Source organism: Engystomops pustulosus, chromosome 2, assembly GCF_040894005.1.
Source record: "Engystomops pustulosus chromosome 2, aEngPut4.maternal, whole genome shotgun sequence".
In the NCBI taxonomy this organism is placed as follows: domain Eukaryota; kingdom Metazoa; phylum Chordata; class Amphibia; order Anura; family Leptodactylidae; genus Engystomops; species Engystomops pustulosus.
Window position 1 is genome coordinate 126,151,494 of NC_092412.1, and position 19,334 is coordinate 126,170,827.

The 19,334-nt window shown below is 40.7% G+C and overlaps 2 protein-coding genes across 12 annotated transcripts; one reads left to right on the top strand and one right to left on the bottom strand.

Annotated features, from left to right (window-relative positions):
* Positions 1–306: 306 nt before the first annotated feature.
* On the bottom strand, positions 307–7,876 carry SKA2 (spindle and kinetochore associated complex subunit 2). 3 transcript variants are annotated; one of them, XM_072136299.1, is made up of 5 exons: positions 7,758–7,876; positions 4,373–4,459; positions 2,668–2,844; positions 2,396–2,480; positions 307–795 (listed from the first exon to the last, which is right to left on the bottom strand). In XM_072136299.1, exons 1-4 carry the CDS (start codon positions 7,782–7,784, stop codon positions 2,400–2,402), a joined length of 372 nt encoding a protein of 123 aa, XP_071992400.1. In that variant the 5' UTR covers positions 7,785–7,876; the 3' UTR covers positions 307–795; positions 2,396–2,399. The 3 variants fall into 3 exon arrangements, with proteins under 3 accessions (XP_071992400.1, XP_071992399.1, XP_071992401.1); XM_072136298.1 differs by having other exon boundaries at positions 7,639–7,771; XM_072136300.1 differs by lacking the exons at positions 307–795; positions 2,396–2,480 and adding an exon at positions 2,557–2,601 and having other exon boundaries at positions 2,632–2,844; positions 7,639–7,771.
* On the top strand, positions 7,164–19,118 carry PRR11 (proline rich 11). 9 transcript variants are annotated; one of them, XM_072136293.1, is made up of 11 exons: positions 7,182–7,265; positions 12,679–12,743; positions 12,840–12,943; positions 13,069–13,219; positions 14,183–14,305; positions 14,398–14,646; positions 14,747–14,845; positions 15,100–15,212; positions 15,292–15,351; positions 16,424–16,520; positions 18,106–19,118. In XM_072136293.1, the coding sequence occupies exons 3-11, from the start codon at positions 12,843–12,845 to the stop codon at positions 18,175–18,177; spliced, it is 1,065 nt and encodes a 354-aa protein (XP_071992394.1). In that variant the 5' UTR covers positions 7,182–7,265; positions 12,679–12,743; positions 12,840–12,842; the 3' UTR covers positions 18,178–19,118. The 9 variants fall into 9 exon arrangements, with proteins under 9 accessions (XP_071992393.1, XP_071992394.1, XP_071992388.1 ...); XM_072136296.1 differs by lacking the exon at positions 7,182–7,265 and adding an exon at positions 7,452–7,506; XM_072136294.1 differs by lacking the exon at positions 7,182–7,265 and adding an exon at positions 7,881–8,076.
* Positions 19,119–19,334: the final 216 nt, after the last annotated feature.

Below are 19,334 nucleotides of genomic sequence, written 5' to 3' on the forward strand. Positions count from 1 at the left end.
TTTACTACTTACTAAAAAAATAAAATAATCAAAAAAATGACAAAAAAAACCCTTATTTTCTAACATCTAATACAGCTGATTTTATAAAGAAAAAAATATGTAATTAATAAAACTTTCAAGTTAGGTCTCACATGTCATGAAAAAGTAAAAAAAAATAAACTATGTAAAGATTTTCCAAAGGTATCGTTATTTAAAGAGTCACATAGCAGAACTTCAAAAATGTACTACCAAAGACCCTCAGTCACAAAGGGGTTCAGCAGTGTAGAATAATTGAAAAGTACCAGGAAACAACAAAATATACACAACTTATATTGAAGCCTTTAATATAAAAATATTTACATTTTTAAATTACAAAACAAAACAAGTAAACGAGTAACAATTAAGGGAACATATGTCGAATAAATTGAATAAAACAAAAAATTGTAATGTCAATGCCTGGTATATAATGTTTTTTTTTATGTTTATTCTATAAGCTTGTTGTAAAATTCACAGGTAAATGTGAAAAACATACAAGCTGAACCTATAGCAATGAACCACAAAATAAACCAATACAATGAAAATATTCATAGAAAATGTTTGGGTTATTATATATTTGAATCATCACACCAATAAGCAATTTTCTCAACCTAAAATATGCACATATATAGGATAGGCAGGTGTTCTCCAGAGTTAGAAATATTATTGTCCATTTTAACAAAAAGTATGGAAGTTATTAATTCTGTGCAAATCTATTCCGCATTACATCATTGTGGACTGTGAAAATATTTTTTTTCCATTTCTTGATGTTTAATAAAACTAGAAATTAAAATAAGAAAAAAAATAGTTATTAATCAAAGGACTTGTACATCAAATACAAAGAGAAGTTTTATTAAATCAATAAGGCCAATCAGAGCACAGCTTTCATATTGTATTATCCCCTTGATAGATCAAAGCTGTGATGTGATTTGTTGCTCTGGGCTACATATGCTCACATCTGTCACATGTGACTGGAGAGTGATTTAAGGTTGAGTCAGACAAAACAGATGACATTAGGCAGAAATGGTACAGTCCATGATGAGATCAGACGATACGCTGCTTTGATGGGAAATTAATGCCTCTCACAACCTGCACTAGTATCACGTACATTGCTAGGTAAGAAGGGCGGGATTAAAAAAAAAAAAATTAATAAAAAATATTAGCTGTAGTGCTTCTTTTTCAGGTTCCAAATATTGATGGCATGTTCTCTCAATAACACATCAACATAAAAAGAATGGCCATCCAACTCTGATACAAAATTTGGAAAGCCGTATTAACAAATACCAAAAGGAAGTCTGAGATCTTTAAAGTGTGATTAAAGGAAATCTACCACCAGGATGAAGAATTGTAAACCAAGCACACTGACATACTGGTGTGTGCCCCCTCTGTCAGGTTATGCTTTTCTTTTAGCTTCTTAGGATCTTGTTTTTACAATAAAAAGGTTTCACAAATTATGCAAATGAGCCTGAGGGCTCCCAACCCTATAGATGTCAATGGAGCCTGGAGGCTCATCTGCATAATTGTTAAAACCTCTTTCTTAAAAACAAAGGCATAAAAAGCTACAAGAAGAGCAGATCCTACTAGAGGGGATACACACCAGTATGTCAGTGTGCTTGGTTTACAATCCTTCATCCTGGTGGTAGATTTCTTTTAAACATACACAGGAGTGGAAGTAGAGTAGTGCAAGAAAAGAGGACCTTGAGTGATGTCACAAGCATGTGATGAGTCACATGCACCAGGTGGGCCAATTACAAACATGCTGTCCTGATTCATATGAATGCCCTTAGCTGATATCACAACCAGGAAGGTCCCACCCAGTTCAGGAATAGCTGACTATGATTTACGAAAAGGAATGATAGATATACCTGCCTGTATATCAGGCTAGGAAGAAGCCAGCAGCATGATACAAGTATAGTAGGAATTGTTGTCAAAGGCTATCTCCAGCTGTGCTAACACTAATTTTTGTTAGGGCTTTAACCTCTTTACAGTCGCTGGATGTTCTAATAAAGTGAATTATGCTGTAAACATGGAAAGATTTAAAGGATCCTGTCCTTATCTGTCCAGTGTACATATTTGGAAAGGTTTTCAGATACACGGATCACAAAATATCACAAAGTTAACTTGCACTGTTCATTTCTGGATTAAAAAATTACTTTAAAGGTTTAGTTACACTTTAAGTATGCCATACCATGCAACATGTACTTTAACCATTGGCTGAGACCTTGTACATTAGCCTTGTGAAACATGTACAGTAAAGATAACCTGCTACAATTTTTGTGATTTCAAAGTTCTCTCTTGAGCTATAGTTCATTAAATGAAAGAAACTGGGAGAGGGAGACAGAGCTTCAAAACCATCTTTACTCAATAACAAAAACATTACCTGTTCATTTCAGATTCATGCCCTTTAATGCTTGAGTCTCAAACTGTTGTAGAGCACGTAGCTCCTCCTCAGAAAACGGGGGTACCTGCACGTATTCAACATTAAAACTTAAAAATGAGTTACATTGCTGGACATTGATCTAAATTCATTAAAATAGTGGCTACTGTTAAAATATATTATTGCTGCATGCCATAGCTATATGTCTGGTTATATATTTATTGTATATTGTACTGCAGCCACACCGGACTAAAAATAAAGAATCTCAGTAGTACCTCAAAATCTGTTTGTTGCTGTAAATGCTGCACCATTTTCAGTGTGTTTGCTATTGTTGCCTGAATAGTTTCCACCGACTTTTGCTGGTCTGCAGCAATCTTGTCCAACTGAGAAGACAAACCCTTAAAGCGAGACTTCACGCTGGCCAACTGCTCTAGCAATTTGGTAGGGTTTTCCTAAAATGAAGTCATTTAATTAGTATTGAGAATCCCTGAAGCTTTAAGAAGCCTTCCAGCTCAAACAAAAAGCTGTTTTAATGTTAAAATAACCAGGATACTTTTACCTGCTTTCCTCATTCCAGCATGGTCAGCCTGGTGCCTGAAACTTCCACTTATTTTATTTTTTTTGACCAACGTGATGGTGATAAAAGTTCAGACACTGCAGCGGGAGTCTTTCTTCAAAAGCCCCAACCTTCAGTTCTATAGTACTTAAAAACCAGAATGCTTTTCAGAAAACAATCTAGGTCGTATCAGGGTTGTGATTCTTTGAGCTACAGAACCAGAGAAACAGTCAGTTAGGTCCCTCAGACACGAGCGAGTGTGATGTGTCCAACTCGAATGACACTCAAAACATGCACTGGCTGCAACGTCCGGCTCAATCACTGAGCAACCAGAACTGAACTCCGCATGTCAGTTCAGCTCCGATTGTCAGTGTTCAGGCTGGACGCTCCAGTAAGAACAAGCTGCAAGTGCCACGTGAGTTGGACACATCACACTCGTTTGGGTGTGAGGGGCCTTAAGAAACAGGTGCGAACTGGATCTTTATCTGAAGCTCGGATTTCCAACTCCCTATCTCCCTCACAGAACCAGAAGTCTTATTTTTAACATTACACCAGAGCAAGTTTCTAGGTACTATAGAACCGAAGATAGGGGCCACTGAAGTGACATTTCCCTTAATGCCTCTTAGCCATACTCAAAATATCACTCTTATATGCTAATTTCCACATGAGAAGATTTCTTTATTAGGTAATTGGGCAATATTTAGCAGAATGCAGGGAATTCTAGAAAGGATTTCATACCCTACCTGAAAGGGATGATAGTTCAATGGTACAAAACTGAAGTAACATTAAACGTAGAAAATTTAACAACCCCCCCCCCCCAAAAAAAAAACAAAACAAAAAAAACAGATCCCTGGATCTTTACCACTTTCATTCTATTTGTTTATAATTAAAATAAATATTTGGAAAACTCTTCTTTACGAGTCAAAGAAACTCAGATGTGTTCACAAATCCTGTCTGGCTGCAAGACAACTGGCTACAGCTGGAGCTTCTGTCCTATCTGGAGAACATAAAGAAAGTTACATCCTTGTTGGATATATCATTGGGAAATTAATCCTGTGTTCTACTTAGGATTTCTACTGATTTATTTCTGGAACATGCAAAACATTCAAGTAAGATGGTCTCATATTGCCATACAGGTCTGTTCTAAAAGAATAATAAAAAAAAAAAACCAGGGCCCACGTTCCTATCGTTTCTTAAGACGATATAGAATAATAACAGACATATTTTCTTTGTATATGTCCTCCATGATCTGTGAAGTGCTATGAAATTTGCTTGCGATACATAAAGATTTATATTTATTAACCACCCATCATTGGTAGCCGTGTGCTTAAACCTAGCTCAAGCCATTTCAAAATTAGAAGGAAAAAAAATATTCTTAGCAATTTCTATTCAGTGTCCAGCACTAACTTAAGAAATGCAAATACCTGTGATGACTCTTCAGGAAGGCTCTTCCTTATTTCAAACTCCAATTTTTGTTCAATGTAATCCAGGTCAGACTCAGCTTTTTGAAACTGAAATTCAGATTTTAAAATAAATAAATAAATTTTTGTTATCACAGGGAGAAAAAAAAAAAATTGGTCATGAACAAGAACATCACTCTCCAACCTAAAATTCAGATTCTTGAAATGTGTGATCGATGATGTCCTCTGCTCCCAAATGCTTTGACAATACTATTGCACTGCTAGCTGTATAGTACAGTAGTGCAATAAAGTCAGAGCAATTAGAAGCAGAAAAATCTTCAGCTGGACAATAAATGACTATCCACAGGTCAGCTCTCATGCATATCCAGAACGTGGCTTGGGTCGCTGGCCAATGCCCTTTTAACATTGCACTGCTTTTTGTGCCAGGCCACTAGTAGTACAACATAAAAAGGGCCCTGGACAGGATTTATATTAAAAAAAAAAAACACACATAGGGAAAGGTATTAAATGATAAAAATGATTTCCAGAGAATAGAACATTTGTCAAGATGAGATAATTTATACCTAAAGCTGGTCATGTGTATTAGATTGATGACCAATAAACCAACCAGAAGTCCATTTCTATGGTTCCTAGGGGAGGATAAGCACCCAACAGAGGTGGTGTCCAACACAGGGTTCTACCCCTTCCCAATTCAGAAAGCATACATTCATGCATGTGGTAGGGTCCAGGGGTGGTCAGCCATCTGCATTCAAAGATGCTGCTGAGGTGTGGCCAGTTACTCCACTAGCAAACCACATAAACATTCCTTGATTGCCGTACTGACACAAGGAAGCAGTTTCAGGAAAAGTCCTAGAATCATCACTACGGAAGATATTATGCTACTGATAAAACTTAAAGGGGTTTTCCCATCTGGGCATTTACATTTAATTGAATTCATTTGCCACATTTAAACATTTTTTCAATGGGATGTTATTAAAAAAAATGTTCCTGTGTGAACATAATTTCTCATAAATGTAGCCATGTTGTCCCTTAGAAACAAGATAGCTTCCTCTCATGTCCATAGGAAATGAGTATCCAACAGGGTTTATTTGCAGTATGGACGGATGGCTGATTCACGATCAGGTGACACAAGCTGCATGCACCGTACCTCACTGTGCATAATAGTTGTCAATGGGGACTTAGAATTAGCAGCCGATTTTGCAGCTAACCCACAACCCCCAAAAATGGTTATGTACACGAGGTCTGAAGCTGCGTTCACATGTTGCGATTCTGTAGCATGAACATGATGTTTACATAGTGTGAACACAATTGCACAGTTTACAATGCAATGTGGTGATAGCAGCATACGTTTTACTTTGAGGTCCTTTTACCCTATAGGATTCAATGCATGTATCATATCTGCTGAGAAACTAATACATGTTTACTGGTATCAGCAGGATTACATTCATGTCTCCGCTAACACTGTTCCAGAGGGTTCCAAATGCTCCAGGATGGTAACCAAATGGCTTTTGGCACATTTTTCCATTGAATTTTGAAGACAGTATAAATAAACTGTGTGAGTTATAATCCAAGCCAAATAATGCAGAATTATGAGTCATCAGTTGTCGGAACATAAACGTCAAGGTGGAAAGGCAAGGTGCTGTACTAGGAACGTGGGGTTACCAGCTTTGTGGTGTGTAACATTGTGTGGCCAATGGCTACAAATTGGTGGATCTTCGGCTGCCTGCTCACCACTGTGCATGGGACATATATACCATGGACATAAAATCTGTAGTGTCTAGGTAGTGACCGAAACTACAGCCAAAACCCACTTATCTATCACAAAGTGCCAACATGGCAATTTACGGAGTGACATATTTCTCCCTGCTCGGTCACAACTTGAAATCGTATAGGTGTCCTGAGGACACCAATACAGTAGTAATTGAAGAAATTCACTTTATCATTGTATCTTCCTTCCAGGGTCCCCTGAGAATTGTGCATCCCTCCTCCAGTAGCACCAGGCAGCGAAACATGTGTGCCTGAAAGGAGAATGGAGCACGGCATGTTCTGGGCTTCCTTGTTGTGCAGTAGGAGGCCTTGAATTCTGTCTGTTGAACTCTGCTAAGGCTTGATAGCCTTTATGCCCAAGAAAGGGCTCCATATGTCACCTCTGGCACCTGTGCCATAGGTTCGCCACCACTTGTTTAGGGCAACATACAGAAAAAAAATAAAATTGAAAATGTCATATGTTGCAAATTCTTTATAATTCACAGCACATCTACGTGCGACTTTTACCACAAGTTTGTTGTACATTTTTATTCTTTCAGTACATTTTCTCTTGTTTAGAATCCAGTCCTTGTTCGCTAACTGAAATACCAACCTATTAGGTGAATGAACCCTAGTAGCACTAGAAGCACCCCTGACAGCCCAATTAAAGGCTCTGAACTCAGGTTCTAATAACATCTGTACACAGGACGTTCTGCCTGGTGGCCCCATACTGACAGGAGACCACCAACATATTGTGCGAGCGCTGCTGAAGGAAGGCCGCTTGTGTCAGTGAAGCTACATTATCTGTTGTCGGGACAACCAAATAAATTAGGTATATTGAGGGGGAGATGGAATGCAACGTGTGGAGGTGACTGCTAGTGACAAGGTGCCATGTTGTCTTCATTCAATTTATACTATCCATAATATTTCTCACTTTATGGGAGACACATTTATTGTCCAGTCCCACCTGGGGCAGTTGATGGCTCCAGCATGTAGCATCACGTGACCTCCAGGACAATAGGGGGCAGTATAAGACAGGTCCCAAAGAGAAAGGGGGCGCGGCGAGACTACCAGGGGGCGGGGCCTGCTTAGCTAATGATGGAAGAAGGGAATTGTCAGGGCTTGGAGCCAGTAATACACAGTGACAGTGGTGAGGAGGGTGACAAGTGAAGGGCAGAGGGAGGAGCAGTAATGGAGGAGCACACCGGCCATGCAGGCTCAGGATGAAGAGGCGTCTCCTGCTCCCGCCATTTCTCTCCCCCACACTGGCCGGCCAGGCCGCTCACAGCTCCATCCGTAATAGGAAGCGCACATCGGCGCTCCCCCTCCCCGCCTCCTCCTTCTCTGGCGCTCCGATCAGCAGCCTTGTAGCCCGAGGCCGCCACAGCCAGGTGATACGTTCTTGCTGCCAGCCATGTCCTCCTTCCCCCGCCGGCTCTATCGATAGGAGACATGGAGCCGTCGTCCCCTGCACATCGCGCTCTTGGTGCAGGCCCAGCACGCACACACCCCCGCCGTCTTACCAGAGCCTCCAGCTTATTGACTGCTGTCTCCATGTTGAATAGTTTACATTCCTCAGGCGGACCCGGGAATACGAGCGGGGGAGGGTACAAAGGAGGAGCCCTGCTTGTGCAACACTCACTGGGTGCAAATAGCTTGCGCTGCTCATTGGGCAGCTGTCACTTCATGCAGAGTCACCATTGGTCAGCGGCAGGCGAGGATAATCGTCTCATTGGTCAGCGCTTAATGTAAACCGCTTCATGAAATTCATACTGCGATTGGTTGGGAATCAAGTGCTGAAGTGCTATTGGCTCCAGTGCTCTCCTCTTGGTTTCTTATTGGTTATTTGGCAGTTATGCGAGGTTAACCCATTCATGAATGATATAGGAGGGGTCATACAGTTTCAGAGAAGTGATTAGCTGTGGAATGGACGCCTCCCAGATTCCATAGAAAGGCTGCAGGTAGAGCACAGTGACATCCTATTGGTCACGGTGTTAGGGAGCTAACGGTTGGGGGCGGGTACGGGTGTCGCCGATTGTAGTGATTGGTTGCAGAGCGTCGCGTTGTGTTTTTGAATGTAGAAGTGGATGTGGACAGATTGTTGGGGCTGCAGCTACAGGTCTGCGGGAGCGGCTGTATCTCCTCTGAAGCACGGTGAGCATCTCCCTCCTCACTAGCGGCTGCCAGCTGTGTCACCAGGCTGGCTCTAATAGTTTATTCTCATTACAGAGTTATTATGTAGTCACGCAGTATGTTCATGTAGAGCCTTGTACACAGCAGAAGACATATTCCGATGACAGTTCTTATCTGTTCTGGCGCAGATCCTTATACGGATTGTATCTGATATACTGTTGTATATTAGGGTATGTTCACACAGCAGACACTCACATAAGGCTAGGTGCTCATCTGCTCAAAGCCTTCAGATGCACAGAGTCCCTTCTATTGTATCAGATCCATCCTTTGTCTCTAGGTTCCATTATTTGTGAACACATAAAACTCCTAGAGACTTAGTTGTTATCCTTGCCATAAAGAGAATTTTAGATAAAGTTTTTAGTTTTTCTGTAACAGAAACACAAAGGACATGATTACAAGTGTAGACATGACTACAGCCAAAAGCTTTTTCGCTCTTCCATCCTTTACAGTCGTGCTGCTGTCACTGCACAATCCTACTGATATCTGTAACCAGGGGCAGACAGGGAAATTGAAGTGGCCCTATAAAATTAATCTAAAAGTGGCCCTATATTGTGAGTGGAGTTTAAACATGTAGTAAGGGGTCATTTGATGTGGGTGGAGTTAGCAAACTGTTGGTCAAAGCCAGATTGTTGGTAGATGTTCATAAAGGAAATCTACCATTTGTTTTTATGCATTGTCAACCAAACATACCTTGAGAATGCTGTAGCTACACTGATGCAGAAACATATCTTGTTGAATCCCTGAACCGAGTGGTTTTGCTCAAAAAACAATTATAAAATTCAGGACCTTGGGAAAGCTGGGTGGCTACATAAACACATTACACACAGTGCTGTGTAATGACGTATTCTCAGCTTATGCTGGGCAGGACAGGGCTGGAGCAGTGCATAATTAGGGTGAGGCGAAGTCCTGAGGCACCCACAAGAGCCAAAATCCTCATTAGGGTTTTATAGTTTGTTTTTTTTTTTTCAGCAAAACCACCCGGTTCAGGGTTTAAAGGACATCTACCACCTGGATGAAGGATTGTAAACCAAGCACACTGACATGCTGGTGTGTGCCCCCCTGGCAGGATCCGCTGTTCTTTTAGCATCTTCTGCCCTGGGTTTTTAAAAAAGAAAAAGAAAAAAAAAACCTTTAAGATTATGCAAAGGAACCCAAGGGGCTCTGGGCTCCATAGGTGGTAATGGCTTATTTGCATAACTGACTCATTTGCATAATTTAAAGCCTTTTTTACTAAAAACAGGGGCATAGGAAGCTTATAGAAGAGCAGATTCTGCCAGAGGGGGCACACTGTGTGCTTGGTTTACAATTCTTCATCCTGGTGGTAATGTCCTTTCAGTGTAGGTACAGCATTCTCAAGATATTTGTTTGGTTCACAATGCATAAAGACAAATGGAAGATTTCCTTTAATGCAAAACAATAACTTCTTTTTGGTAGTAATCAAAGAATAGCACTGGTAGATGGGGGGGGGGGGGACAGAACATGAACTAAACAACCAAATATATATAATCAAGTATAAGCCAAGTTTTTCAGCACCATTTTTGTGCTTAAAAAGCCCCACTCTGCTTATACAGGCAGTCCCCGGGTTACGTACAAGATAGGGTCTGTAGGTTTGTTCTTAAGTGGAATTAGTATGTAAGTCGGAACCTTATACTTTATCATTGTAACAGACACATTTTTTTGGTCTCTGTGGCAATTTCATTTTAAAAATGTTGGGTTGTCATCAGAACCAGGATTAACAATAAAGCTTCATTACAGACACCTGTGATAACTGTTACAGCTGATTATTGTAGTCTAGGGCTAAAGTACAGAAAATTACCAAATACCAGAGGTCCGTTTGTAACTAGGGGTCGTCTGTAAGTCGGGTGTTCTTAAGTAGGGAACCGAGTGTACTCACCCACTGTGTCCTCTTCTCCCCCAGTTTGTTTTCTGCGCTCGGCTCCAGCTTTCCGTCAGTGTGGGCAGAGGCGTGTCCATGTTCTCTGCCCGCATGCCCACACACGACATCATCAGGTGGCGACACGCCGCATGGACGTGTCTCTGCTGGAAAGCCGGAGCCGAGCTGAGAAGGCGAGCCGGGAAAGAAGCGGATGCCAGGGCTGAGCGCTGGAGGTGAGTACTAAGTTTATTATTTTATCAGGGGCACTGCTGGACATTTTATTGATGAGGGTAGGCTGCTACTGTACATTTTATTAAAGAGTAGTTGGTGCATTTTTGATTGGGATTGGCAAGGGGGTTCCTTCCTGCGCACTTGCTATACCCTTAATCATTTAGGACTAGTAATAGCTCAATTTATCGACATCAAAATAATGTTTCAAGGTACTATAGAACCTGAAGCTATGCACACATAATTACCATATATATATCTGCGGCTTATACTGGAGTCAAAAAAAAAAAAGGAACTCACCTTCCAAGCCCCTGCCCCCCCCCCCCCCCCACTCCCGGCAGCTCCTCCATCGCGGCTCCATTGGATCCATGTCCCCGCGGTCCATCGCAGGCACCATGATGTCAGCTGCTCGCTGACGTTCTACTATGGAGCCAATGCCGGAGCCGCGATGGATAGAAGAGGACCTGCCAGGGAGGCTTTGTAAGGTGAGTACACTTTTTTTTTTTATTCCCTACAGGCATTATATTGGGGGCAGTGGCTGCAGGCTATATACAAAAGGGGGCAGGTGGGCCCAGTGGAACTTACTCGGACACACTGACTGTAGTAATCTTCTTATATTTGTTATCCATGGACTCCTTCCTTCTAAAATCAACTTTTAAAAATAAGGTAATGCTCGTGAAAATCTACTGGGGTGGTTCCTAGATCCCTTCTGTGCTGAAGATCCACAGGCTGTTAAAGTGTGCAAGAAGCACTTCTCCCTCCCACTGTGTGCTGTGCTGCAGGGAGATTACATTGGGCAGAGGGAGTGCCCAAGATAGGGGAGAGAGTCTTACAGCCTGAGAATCTGCAGCACAGAGGGGCTCTGGTAACAGCCCCAATAGCCTTTTAGAATCATTAGTATAATTTTATATGTTCATTTTATAAGGAAACAGGCCATGGATAACAAATATAAGTAGCTCACTATGGTTACAGTGTCTAGATCTACGAGTAAGTGCTCCTGGTTTCCTTTAAATCAGGTGATCTCTTTCCTGACTACAGTTGTTCACTTTTCTCATTTTGCACATTTAACACAAACTTTTATTAAACATTCAGCACTGTGTGTACACATATACACAAGCACTGACAGGGGGCACCTTTGGGGATGTGAGTGAGGCTGCTTTTACCCTGTAGTGCAGATTCTCGAGACATAGGGGGTCATTTACTAAGGGCCCGATTCGTGTTTTCCCGACGTGTTACCCGAATATTTCCGATTTGCACCGATTGTACCTGAATTGCCCCAGGATTTTGGCGCACGCGATCGGATTGTGGCGCATCGGCGCTGGCATGCACGCGACGGAAAACCCGACAGATTCGGAAAAACCGCCGCATTTAATAACCGAAAATGTGTCGCTTGGGAAGCGCATACCTTCACTTGGTCCAGCGAGGTGTATTCCGGCGCGTTCCGATGCTTTTCAGCGCAGCAGCTCCACCTGGTGGACGGCGGAGGAACTACCTTCATAAATCCCGTCCGGACCCGAATCCTGTTCAGAGAACGCGCCGCTGGATCGCGAATGGGACGGGTAAGTAAATCTGCCCCATAGTGTTCGAACAGCCAACAAGTGGCTCCAAGATCTGTCAGCTCACTGGGAATTTTTCCTGGTGGTATTAATGGTCAGTCCGCCCTGTCTGTAACTTGTTTATTTACAAGTCAATAAAATATATACTTAATACAGTTCTGGCACGCCCAACAAATGGGACATCCACTGCACTACGTGTAGTCCGTGGGGTCAGACCACCATGTGGCACATTTACATGGGCAGCGCACTTTCGTGTGCAAGAGCCTTATATGGTGGATTTGGATCTTTATCAAAGTCTATGATCTGCCAGTGCCCTAAAGTAGCGCATCATGGTCTGTGAAAAAGCGCAGACGTCTGAATAGACCCATATTAGTTAATGAATGTACATGCTTTTCTGTCGAGAATTGATGTGTGAATACACCAAAAAAGGAAGGTATTCCCATGCATTTGTTTTATTCACAAGGTGTCTTGTTGGGAATGGGGGCAATGACAAATAATTAGAAGAGAGATGTAGCATTCTGGACGCCCATTTAGGGCTTATTCAGATGGGGTGTATCTGTTGTGAGTCCTCATAAAATGCAGACGTGATATCCGTGTACAGTCTATATTGTATCCGCATCCCTTTTTCTCACCTCCATATGTCATACATTTTTTCGTGGCTGTGAAAAAAAAAAGTGATAAATTTCTTATATATTTTCTGCCCTGCCCAGTTGCCTAGCATTGTTTGAGAAAAAACGGACCTCGTTCACATGTCATCTGATCTGCAAATCTGTGGGTCAGTATGCTATCTGCAAAAAAAATGGATAGTATACTGATGTCAAAAACACCTGAATGAGTCCTAATTGTTCTCAAATATTCTATAACTTTACAGATTATGGCAAAGTTCCTGCAAGCGCGAAAAAGACCAGGTAAAGAGAAGAAGCGTAAACCGTGGATTATGAAGAAGACAAGAAATCCAAGTTGTAATGTTGCAGAGTAAGCATGTTGCCTTCTCTTTGTGTGATATGTCTGCCTGTCTGTCCATCCATTCTTACTTCTTACCCTTGTGTTACATGTTTGCTGTATACAGTAACATTTATTGTACATACTTATGTTTACAGGGTAACTTCTCAGGAAGAGGCAAAATTACCATGGGATTTCAGTCTTGTCTATTCTTTGTGGCTTAAATTACCCAGTATAAGAAATATACTGCGCTCCATAATAGAATCTTTCTTATGTTTATGTTTGTGGAACTATAACTATGTGAAAAAGGTAGGTCACTTTCCTTCTGGCAGCAATTCGTTCTGACTCCACCACAATCCTACCTGTTTGATAACACCTCTTTTATAAAATTGGATATATTAATGGGTACATCAAGTTCTAAACTTCTTTAATGAAGCATAGGTTAGAATAACTAAGATAAATTTTTGCTGACCTCAGCATTGGTGTGTATGTGTATGACCAACTATAGCTTTACATCCAAAACAAATGAGGTTAGCTTTTTACTGTTCAATTCTGTATCTCTTTGATTTTTAGGTCAGTTAAAATAAGGAAGAAATTATCAAATGGTTTTTCCAGTTTCTAGATATCAATGAACAACCTTTTACGATAGGTCTTCAATAAAAGAACAGTAACATTCGGACACCGGAGACCCCCCCCCCATACCCAATTAATTCTGTAATAAACACTATGAATAGATCTAGATGAACAGCTGAGTACTCTCAGTAGCTGTGAAATGGCTAAATGAGTTCTTGTAGATCATCTTCTGTTCACTTGAATTGGCCAGCCACTACATGAAGAAACAATGTGTTGTTCCAGTTTTAATCCTTTTTGTTGATTCTATTAAGTGATCAGTGGGGGTCCCGAGTTTAATTTAATACCAGTAATATGAAAGGTCATCAGTTTTTAAAAGCAGGGAAACCCCTTCAAAAGATGTAGGTGATTTGTAGTTTAGTATAAAATATAGATTGTAAAAGTGTTGCTACTGCAACTTCCATTGACTTGAATGGGATCAAAGCTGCAGTATACCATTGTAGGATACCTATTATTTGTCCATACATGTTTGGAACTCTTTTAGAATTGATAAAGTTTGGTGTAGTTTTTGAATAGTAGTATTGTATATTGTTTTGTGAAAGTGGGTTTAGGGAGGGAACAGGTTTCTTTTTCTATGAAGTGGAGTACAAAAAAATAAATCTATTTACCAATTTTTACTATTTTGTAATCATTTCCTTGCAGCCACTCGTTAGTGTAAAAAATATGATCGCTCCACCTTTCAGCTATCATCTGGAACAACGCAGATTGAAACGGCGCTTACATAAACTTGAAGTTGAGTTTCTTAAACTGCACCTATCACTTCAGGTGAGCACTTATGGCATCAGTTTTTACATGGAAGATATTTTCAAAAAAGTATCAAAGGCTTATAGTATGTTTTTGCATTTACTTTGTTTCAGACCAAAGACACCAAGTCAAGTTTATCAGGAAGTATTTGCTGCTGTAGTTGTCAGCAAGCCAAGACTTTGCCTTCAATAGTACAATCCAATGCTGAAGCAGCAGGAGCGGGTCTCTTGCCTTCTCTACCACCACCACCACCACCACCCCCTCCTCCACCTCCCCCTCCACCACCTGTTCCACCACCAAGTTTTCCACTTCAAAAACATCTGCCACTTTTGAAAAAAGTAGCAAGCACTCAAGCACCAAAGGTTGGATACATTTTTCAATAAAGTAGAAAATATATAATTTGTATGACTCAGGTTGAGAATGTGATTTGAATATATATTTTAAAGTAAAATCTTATTACAGGCCCCCCCAGGAAAGCAAGAGGGACCTATTCAGATAACCCTTAAAGATCTTCTCAATGTCAAATTAAAAAAGACCACAGAGAACATTGACAAGCAAAAAGTAAGTGTGTCTGCATGTGTAAATGCAGACCATTGATGAGAAATGGAAGGTAAAATATTTATAGATCTACATTTTGCAGTTAAGTGGTGTGTAATCTGTCATACAAACAGTTTTCGGGTGGTTGTTCTTCAGATAGTTCACCAGAAACATGCATATACAAATATGCTTATGGTTGCCTTTTCCTTAACTGTTTTATCCAAAATATACCTTTATTTTTGTTTTATAATGATAAGTGATCTCTGCTATCATTTTAGAAGGAAGTAAGTAGAAATCGGGGCATTCCAGTGATCACTGTGTCAGAACTGCGTGGTGTTAAACTGAAGATAACTTCCAAAATGCCTCCAAAACGTCTCTCAAATATTTTTAGGTAAGTTTCTCAATTGGGATAGATTTAAAGATAAATTGTTAGCAGGCATTGTTATAGATGTTTTATTTTATCTATATAGGGAAAGGCCTAACAGCCCCCTGGATGTCAGGCAGCATCTTAGAAAGGTCAATATGGAAAGGTACATTTGTGTTGTTAATAAATTCAGATTATTTAATTGGTTTTAACAAATAAATGTTGTTATGTGTATTGAAAAATTAGGATTTTTTTTTAAACTGGCTTTGACAGTTTCTTGCAGATGTCTAAAAGTCTGATCTGGTCTTGTGATTGACACAGGTCCTTGACTTGATAGAAAAGTCCTTAAAGGACTTCAATGTTAAGTTAAAATTTCTTGCTGTTGTTTTATATATGTTGATAATGGGGCAGAATAATCCAGGCTTGTACATCTGAAAACGGGCATACAAGCACTGAAATAGGCCAAATTCCTGGTGCATGGCCAGAAATCTTAGCTGTTTTCCCCTAATGCTCTTGCATGCCAAGTGGGCATGAAGAGGGTGCACCTGGGGGCTCTGGCTGTGCAAGTAAGATACTACCGTGGAAGTGCGGGATTTGCAGAGAGCCAAGGGACGTCACCAGCTCACCAACCAGACAGTAGGGGCTCTGGTGATGCCCATCACTAATTTACATATTTTATAAAAAATCTTTTTTTCTTCAAATTACAAGATGGATATAGAAAACACAGCATAGGACTCCACTTTATTGGTAGCTTGTGTGGGGGACGCACATTGGTGATTATAATGGTAGATTGCCTTTTAAATAATTAAAAAAACTTCAATTAAACTTTTATTACTTATTGAATTTACCTTTATTTGTTCTACTTATTGTTAATGTCCACTATGACAGAAATAACATGCAACAATTGTTTCCTGCGATATCTAAATGTTCCCAAAATTTACAGAGACAAATTTCTTCCCATTGTTGCATGTAGATTTTTTTTTTTTTTTTAAGATATCTAGCATTTGAGGGCTGTCAAGACACAGGCAATTTGCACCTTCACCTCTTCTACAGCTTGTTAAGAAAATAGTATACGCCAAATGAAAACACTCTATTATTTACTTTATTTATATGCTGTATTTACCAGTTTACTGGTAACTGGAAATTCTGAGACTATGAAAACCACTTGATTTTGGTGGGCCTCATTGTCCTCTGTTTTCACCTTTCTGCAAATGTCACAACTTGATATTTTTCTTCAGGAGTCCAGGAGGAACCCCACTATATGACAGAGAAAACAAAGAAAATGGAACTGGACTAACCCCTTTAATGACAAAGGCTTTAAGGCGGAAATTCCAGGCAAGTTTATGCATCCTATTCCATTTATCAGCTTCTGAGCTTATCTGTGGGGATGTTGGCTAGACCACCACTAATATGTTAAGGCTGGAAAATCAATATCATAAATTATTTCTGTGCCGTATGAATCTGTATATATGTGATGTTTTTCATCTGTGTGTGTCACTGTATCTGTACCGTATCCGTATAAAATATGATGGGCTGGATGACTTTTGCCTGGCTGACAGAATGTACTTCCCACTAATTCAGGTCTTCCTGGATACTGCACCTACACACTGAAATGCAGCACATATGCAACATGTATTTTAAACATTTGGAATCTAAATAGGGGAGAATGAAATGCAGGAGAAACTCCTCTTTCACACTGCCGTATGCTCTCCTAGACGTAGCGCTGCTTACCCCTCCCCTCTCCATAGTGAGACATGGCTCCCGGTCATAAACCAAGATAGAGCATGTACAGTACGGTACCGCGGCCATACCGGCCACACATACGTCCCCACAACGGCAGTGTTTTTACATCTCGCTCAGAGGCCTGGCTAGCATCCAACATGGACAGACACATCTAGATGTGCTCTGCTACAACCTGTGGACAATCCTGTACATTATCCTGTGCCGTGGGGGAACCAAATTATTTAATCTGATGCTGGGAAATCGTGGGACCGACCTGCCTATGGTTCGTTAGAGCAACGTCAACACTGCCAGCCGGAGCTCCTGTACAGCGGCTGTATACACCCACGCTATGCAGGCAGGCATGTGGTGCTGGTCCGGCAGTCTGTCTGTGCAACTCCAGTGGCTGGACACATTGAGGATTGCCATGAGAGAGAAGCTGCCAGCCCTGCCTGGACATGTTATGCCTGTTGTGGGGAGCAGACCCGACCTGGGAAAGGGTGGTTGCATTAAAGGCCGGTGACTCGGCACGTGGGCCTGAGAGAGTTGACCTGGCACAACACAACTGTGTTTGGTTTACCAGGTATTGTGAAAAGTATTATTTATAGATTTAAAACTCCTTTTTGCTTACTGTGAAAGGGTATGTTGGCATATTGGTTTTGGAGCATGCAGTAATACAAGGGCTGACTTGTATCTGGAATTCTTGTTTGAAATCCATTCTAAAATAATTATCCCATCCTGAGCTTGAAATGAGTATTACTTTGGGACTAGAGATTATGGGAAACTGTGATACATACAAATGAAAGAATCTTTACCTGTAAAGGAAATCTAGCATCTGATTCTTATCTTATAAAGCAGCATCGCTGACTAAATCCGCTTTGCACCCTGATGCAGGATCAGGTCTTGTAATAGATTTTTATGGTCTCCTTCTTCTAAAAATGATGCATTAAAAATATGCTAATATTCTAGTGCTCCAGGGACAACACCGCCAATAACATACCCCCGGGAGCACTTACATCTCATTAGCATATTTTTAAAGCTTCAATTTTAGGAAAAGGAGACCATAAACTATTACTAGGCCTGATCCTGCATCAGGGTGCAAAGTGGATTCAGTCAGTAATGCTGCTTTATAAGGTATGAATCGGACACTATTTTCCTCTTTAAATTCATAAAACAATGATTCTTAATGTTTCTTTTACAGCTGGCTCACCCGAAAAGTCCGTCACCACTGCGGAGATCCCCAAAAAACCAGGGTCTCGATCATCAACGGTAGTCATGAACAGACGGAATTGGAGTCTTTAAGAATACGCCACTCTGCACACATCTAAATGTCAAAGTGCACTAACTTTGTACTCCCAACTCTTTATAACGATTTTACAACACATTCTTAAAGTGGAAGTTTGATTAGTAAGAAACCACACAATTGAACAAATTTTTTTAATTTAGAGTATAAAATTTTAATAATTGAGATAACCACTAATTTGCATTACATGTATAAATGGAAAATAGAGCTGGTTCTCTATTATACACTGTTGTATGTCACATCTTTGGTCTAATGAGGCACATTATTATTCTAATCCATTTCTGTCATTTAAAAGCTATTGATGGTCTGTGCTTGAGATCAGTCTTTAACAAGTTGCACTAGGGATATTGTGGACACCACTTATGTTTTCCAGGAATGTGAAATCCGGTCCCATCTAGTGAAGCACAGCTGTGCAATGTTGTGCTTGGTTAATTTATTAAAAAGCCCAGTACACTCTTGGAAAATCATTTGTTTTTATGATATTGTATTTGGTACCAAAGAGTTTGTTTGCAACAAAATGCACATAACAAATTTTCATAATTGGGTATTTGTCTGTGTTTCAGACCCTGCTCTAACAAGTTGGTACCATTTCTCATGGGGGATATTGTTCTTACTTTACACATTTTTATGTTTCTATGTTCATTTTATTTGTGCCCCGTTTTCATGTTTTCTCTGTTTTGACAAAATGAATGTATTGCAGCTCTTTGGTAGTTAATCTCAAATGATTCCTCTGAAGACGTACCACCAACTTTTAAAAGTGAGTTATTTGTATATTCTGAAGATCACCTACAGACCTGCCACTGTACAACCTGGTTCATTAAAGGGGCTGGCTGCTTTACCTCATGGTTTTTGTAGTGTGTGTGTAAGTGTGGGGGGACAGGATACTAGGTAATTAAAGGGGTTGTCCGAGAGTCCCGTAAAAAAAACTATAGGTGGCCGGGAGCGGGCTGCTTAAAACAATAAAGATGTACTTACCTTCTGGTGCCCTCCGGTATCCAGCGCTGCTGTCGCTCCGGTCCGAGCGTCATGTAAACAAACATGGCCGCCGGAGCAGCGCTGGACTCAGCTTCTGGCCGGCCGTGGCCGGGTACGCCTATCCGTCCCTATACACAGCATTGTGTATGGGG

Bases quoted from the DNA above. Each gene is read 5' to 3' on its own strand.
- PRR11 (XM_072136287.1), top strand. From the start codon at position 7,339: ATGAAGAGGCGTCTCCTGCTCCCGCCATTTCTCTCCCCCACACTGGCC. The intron at 14,306-14,397 runs GTGAGCACTTAT...ACTTTGTTTCAG, and splicing joins AACTGCACCTATCACTTCAG to ACCAAAGACACCAAGTCAAG. The intron at 15,213-15,291 runs GTAAGTTTCTCA...TTATCTATATAG, and splicing joins CGTCTCTCAAATATTTTTAG to GGAAAGGCCTAACAGCCCCC.
- SKA2 (XM_072136298.1), bottom strand. From the start codon at position 7,671: ATGGAGACAGCAGTCAATAAGCTGGAGGCTCTG. The intron at 4,460-7,638 runs GTAAGACGGCGG...TCTGAATTTCAG, and splicing joins TCAATAAGCTGGAGGCTCTG to TTTCAAAAAGCTGAGTCTGA. The intron at 2,481-2,667 runs GTACTACTGAGA...GAATACGTGCAG, and splicing joins AGCAACAAACAGATTTTGAG to GTACCCCCGTTTTCTGAGGA.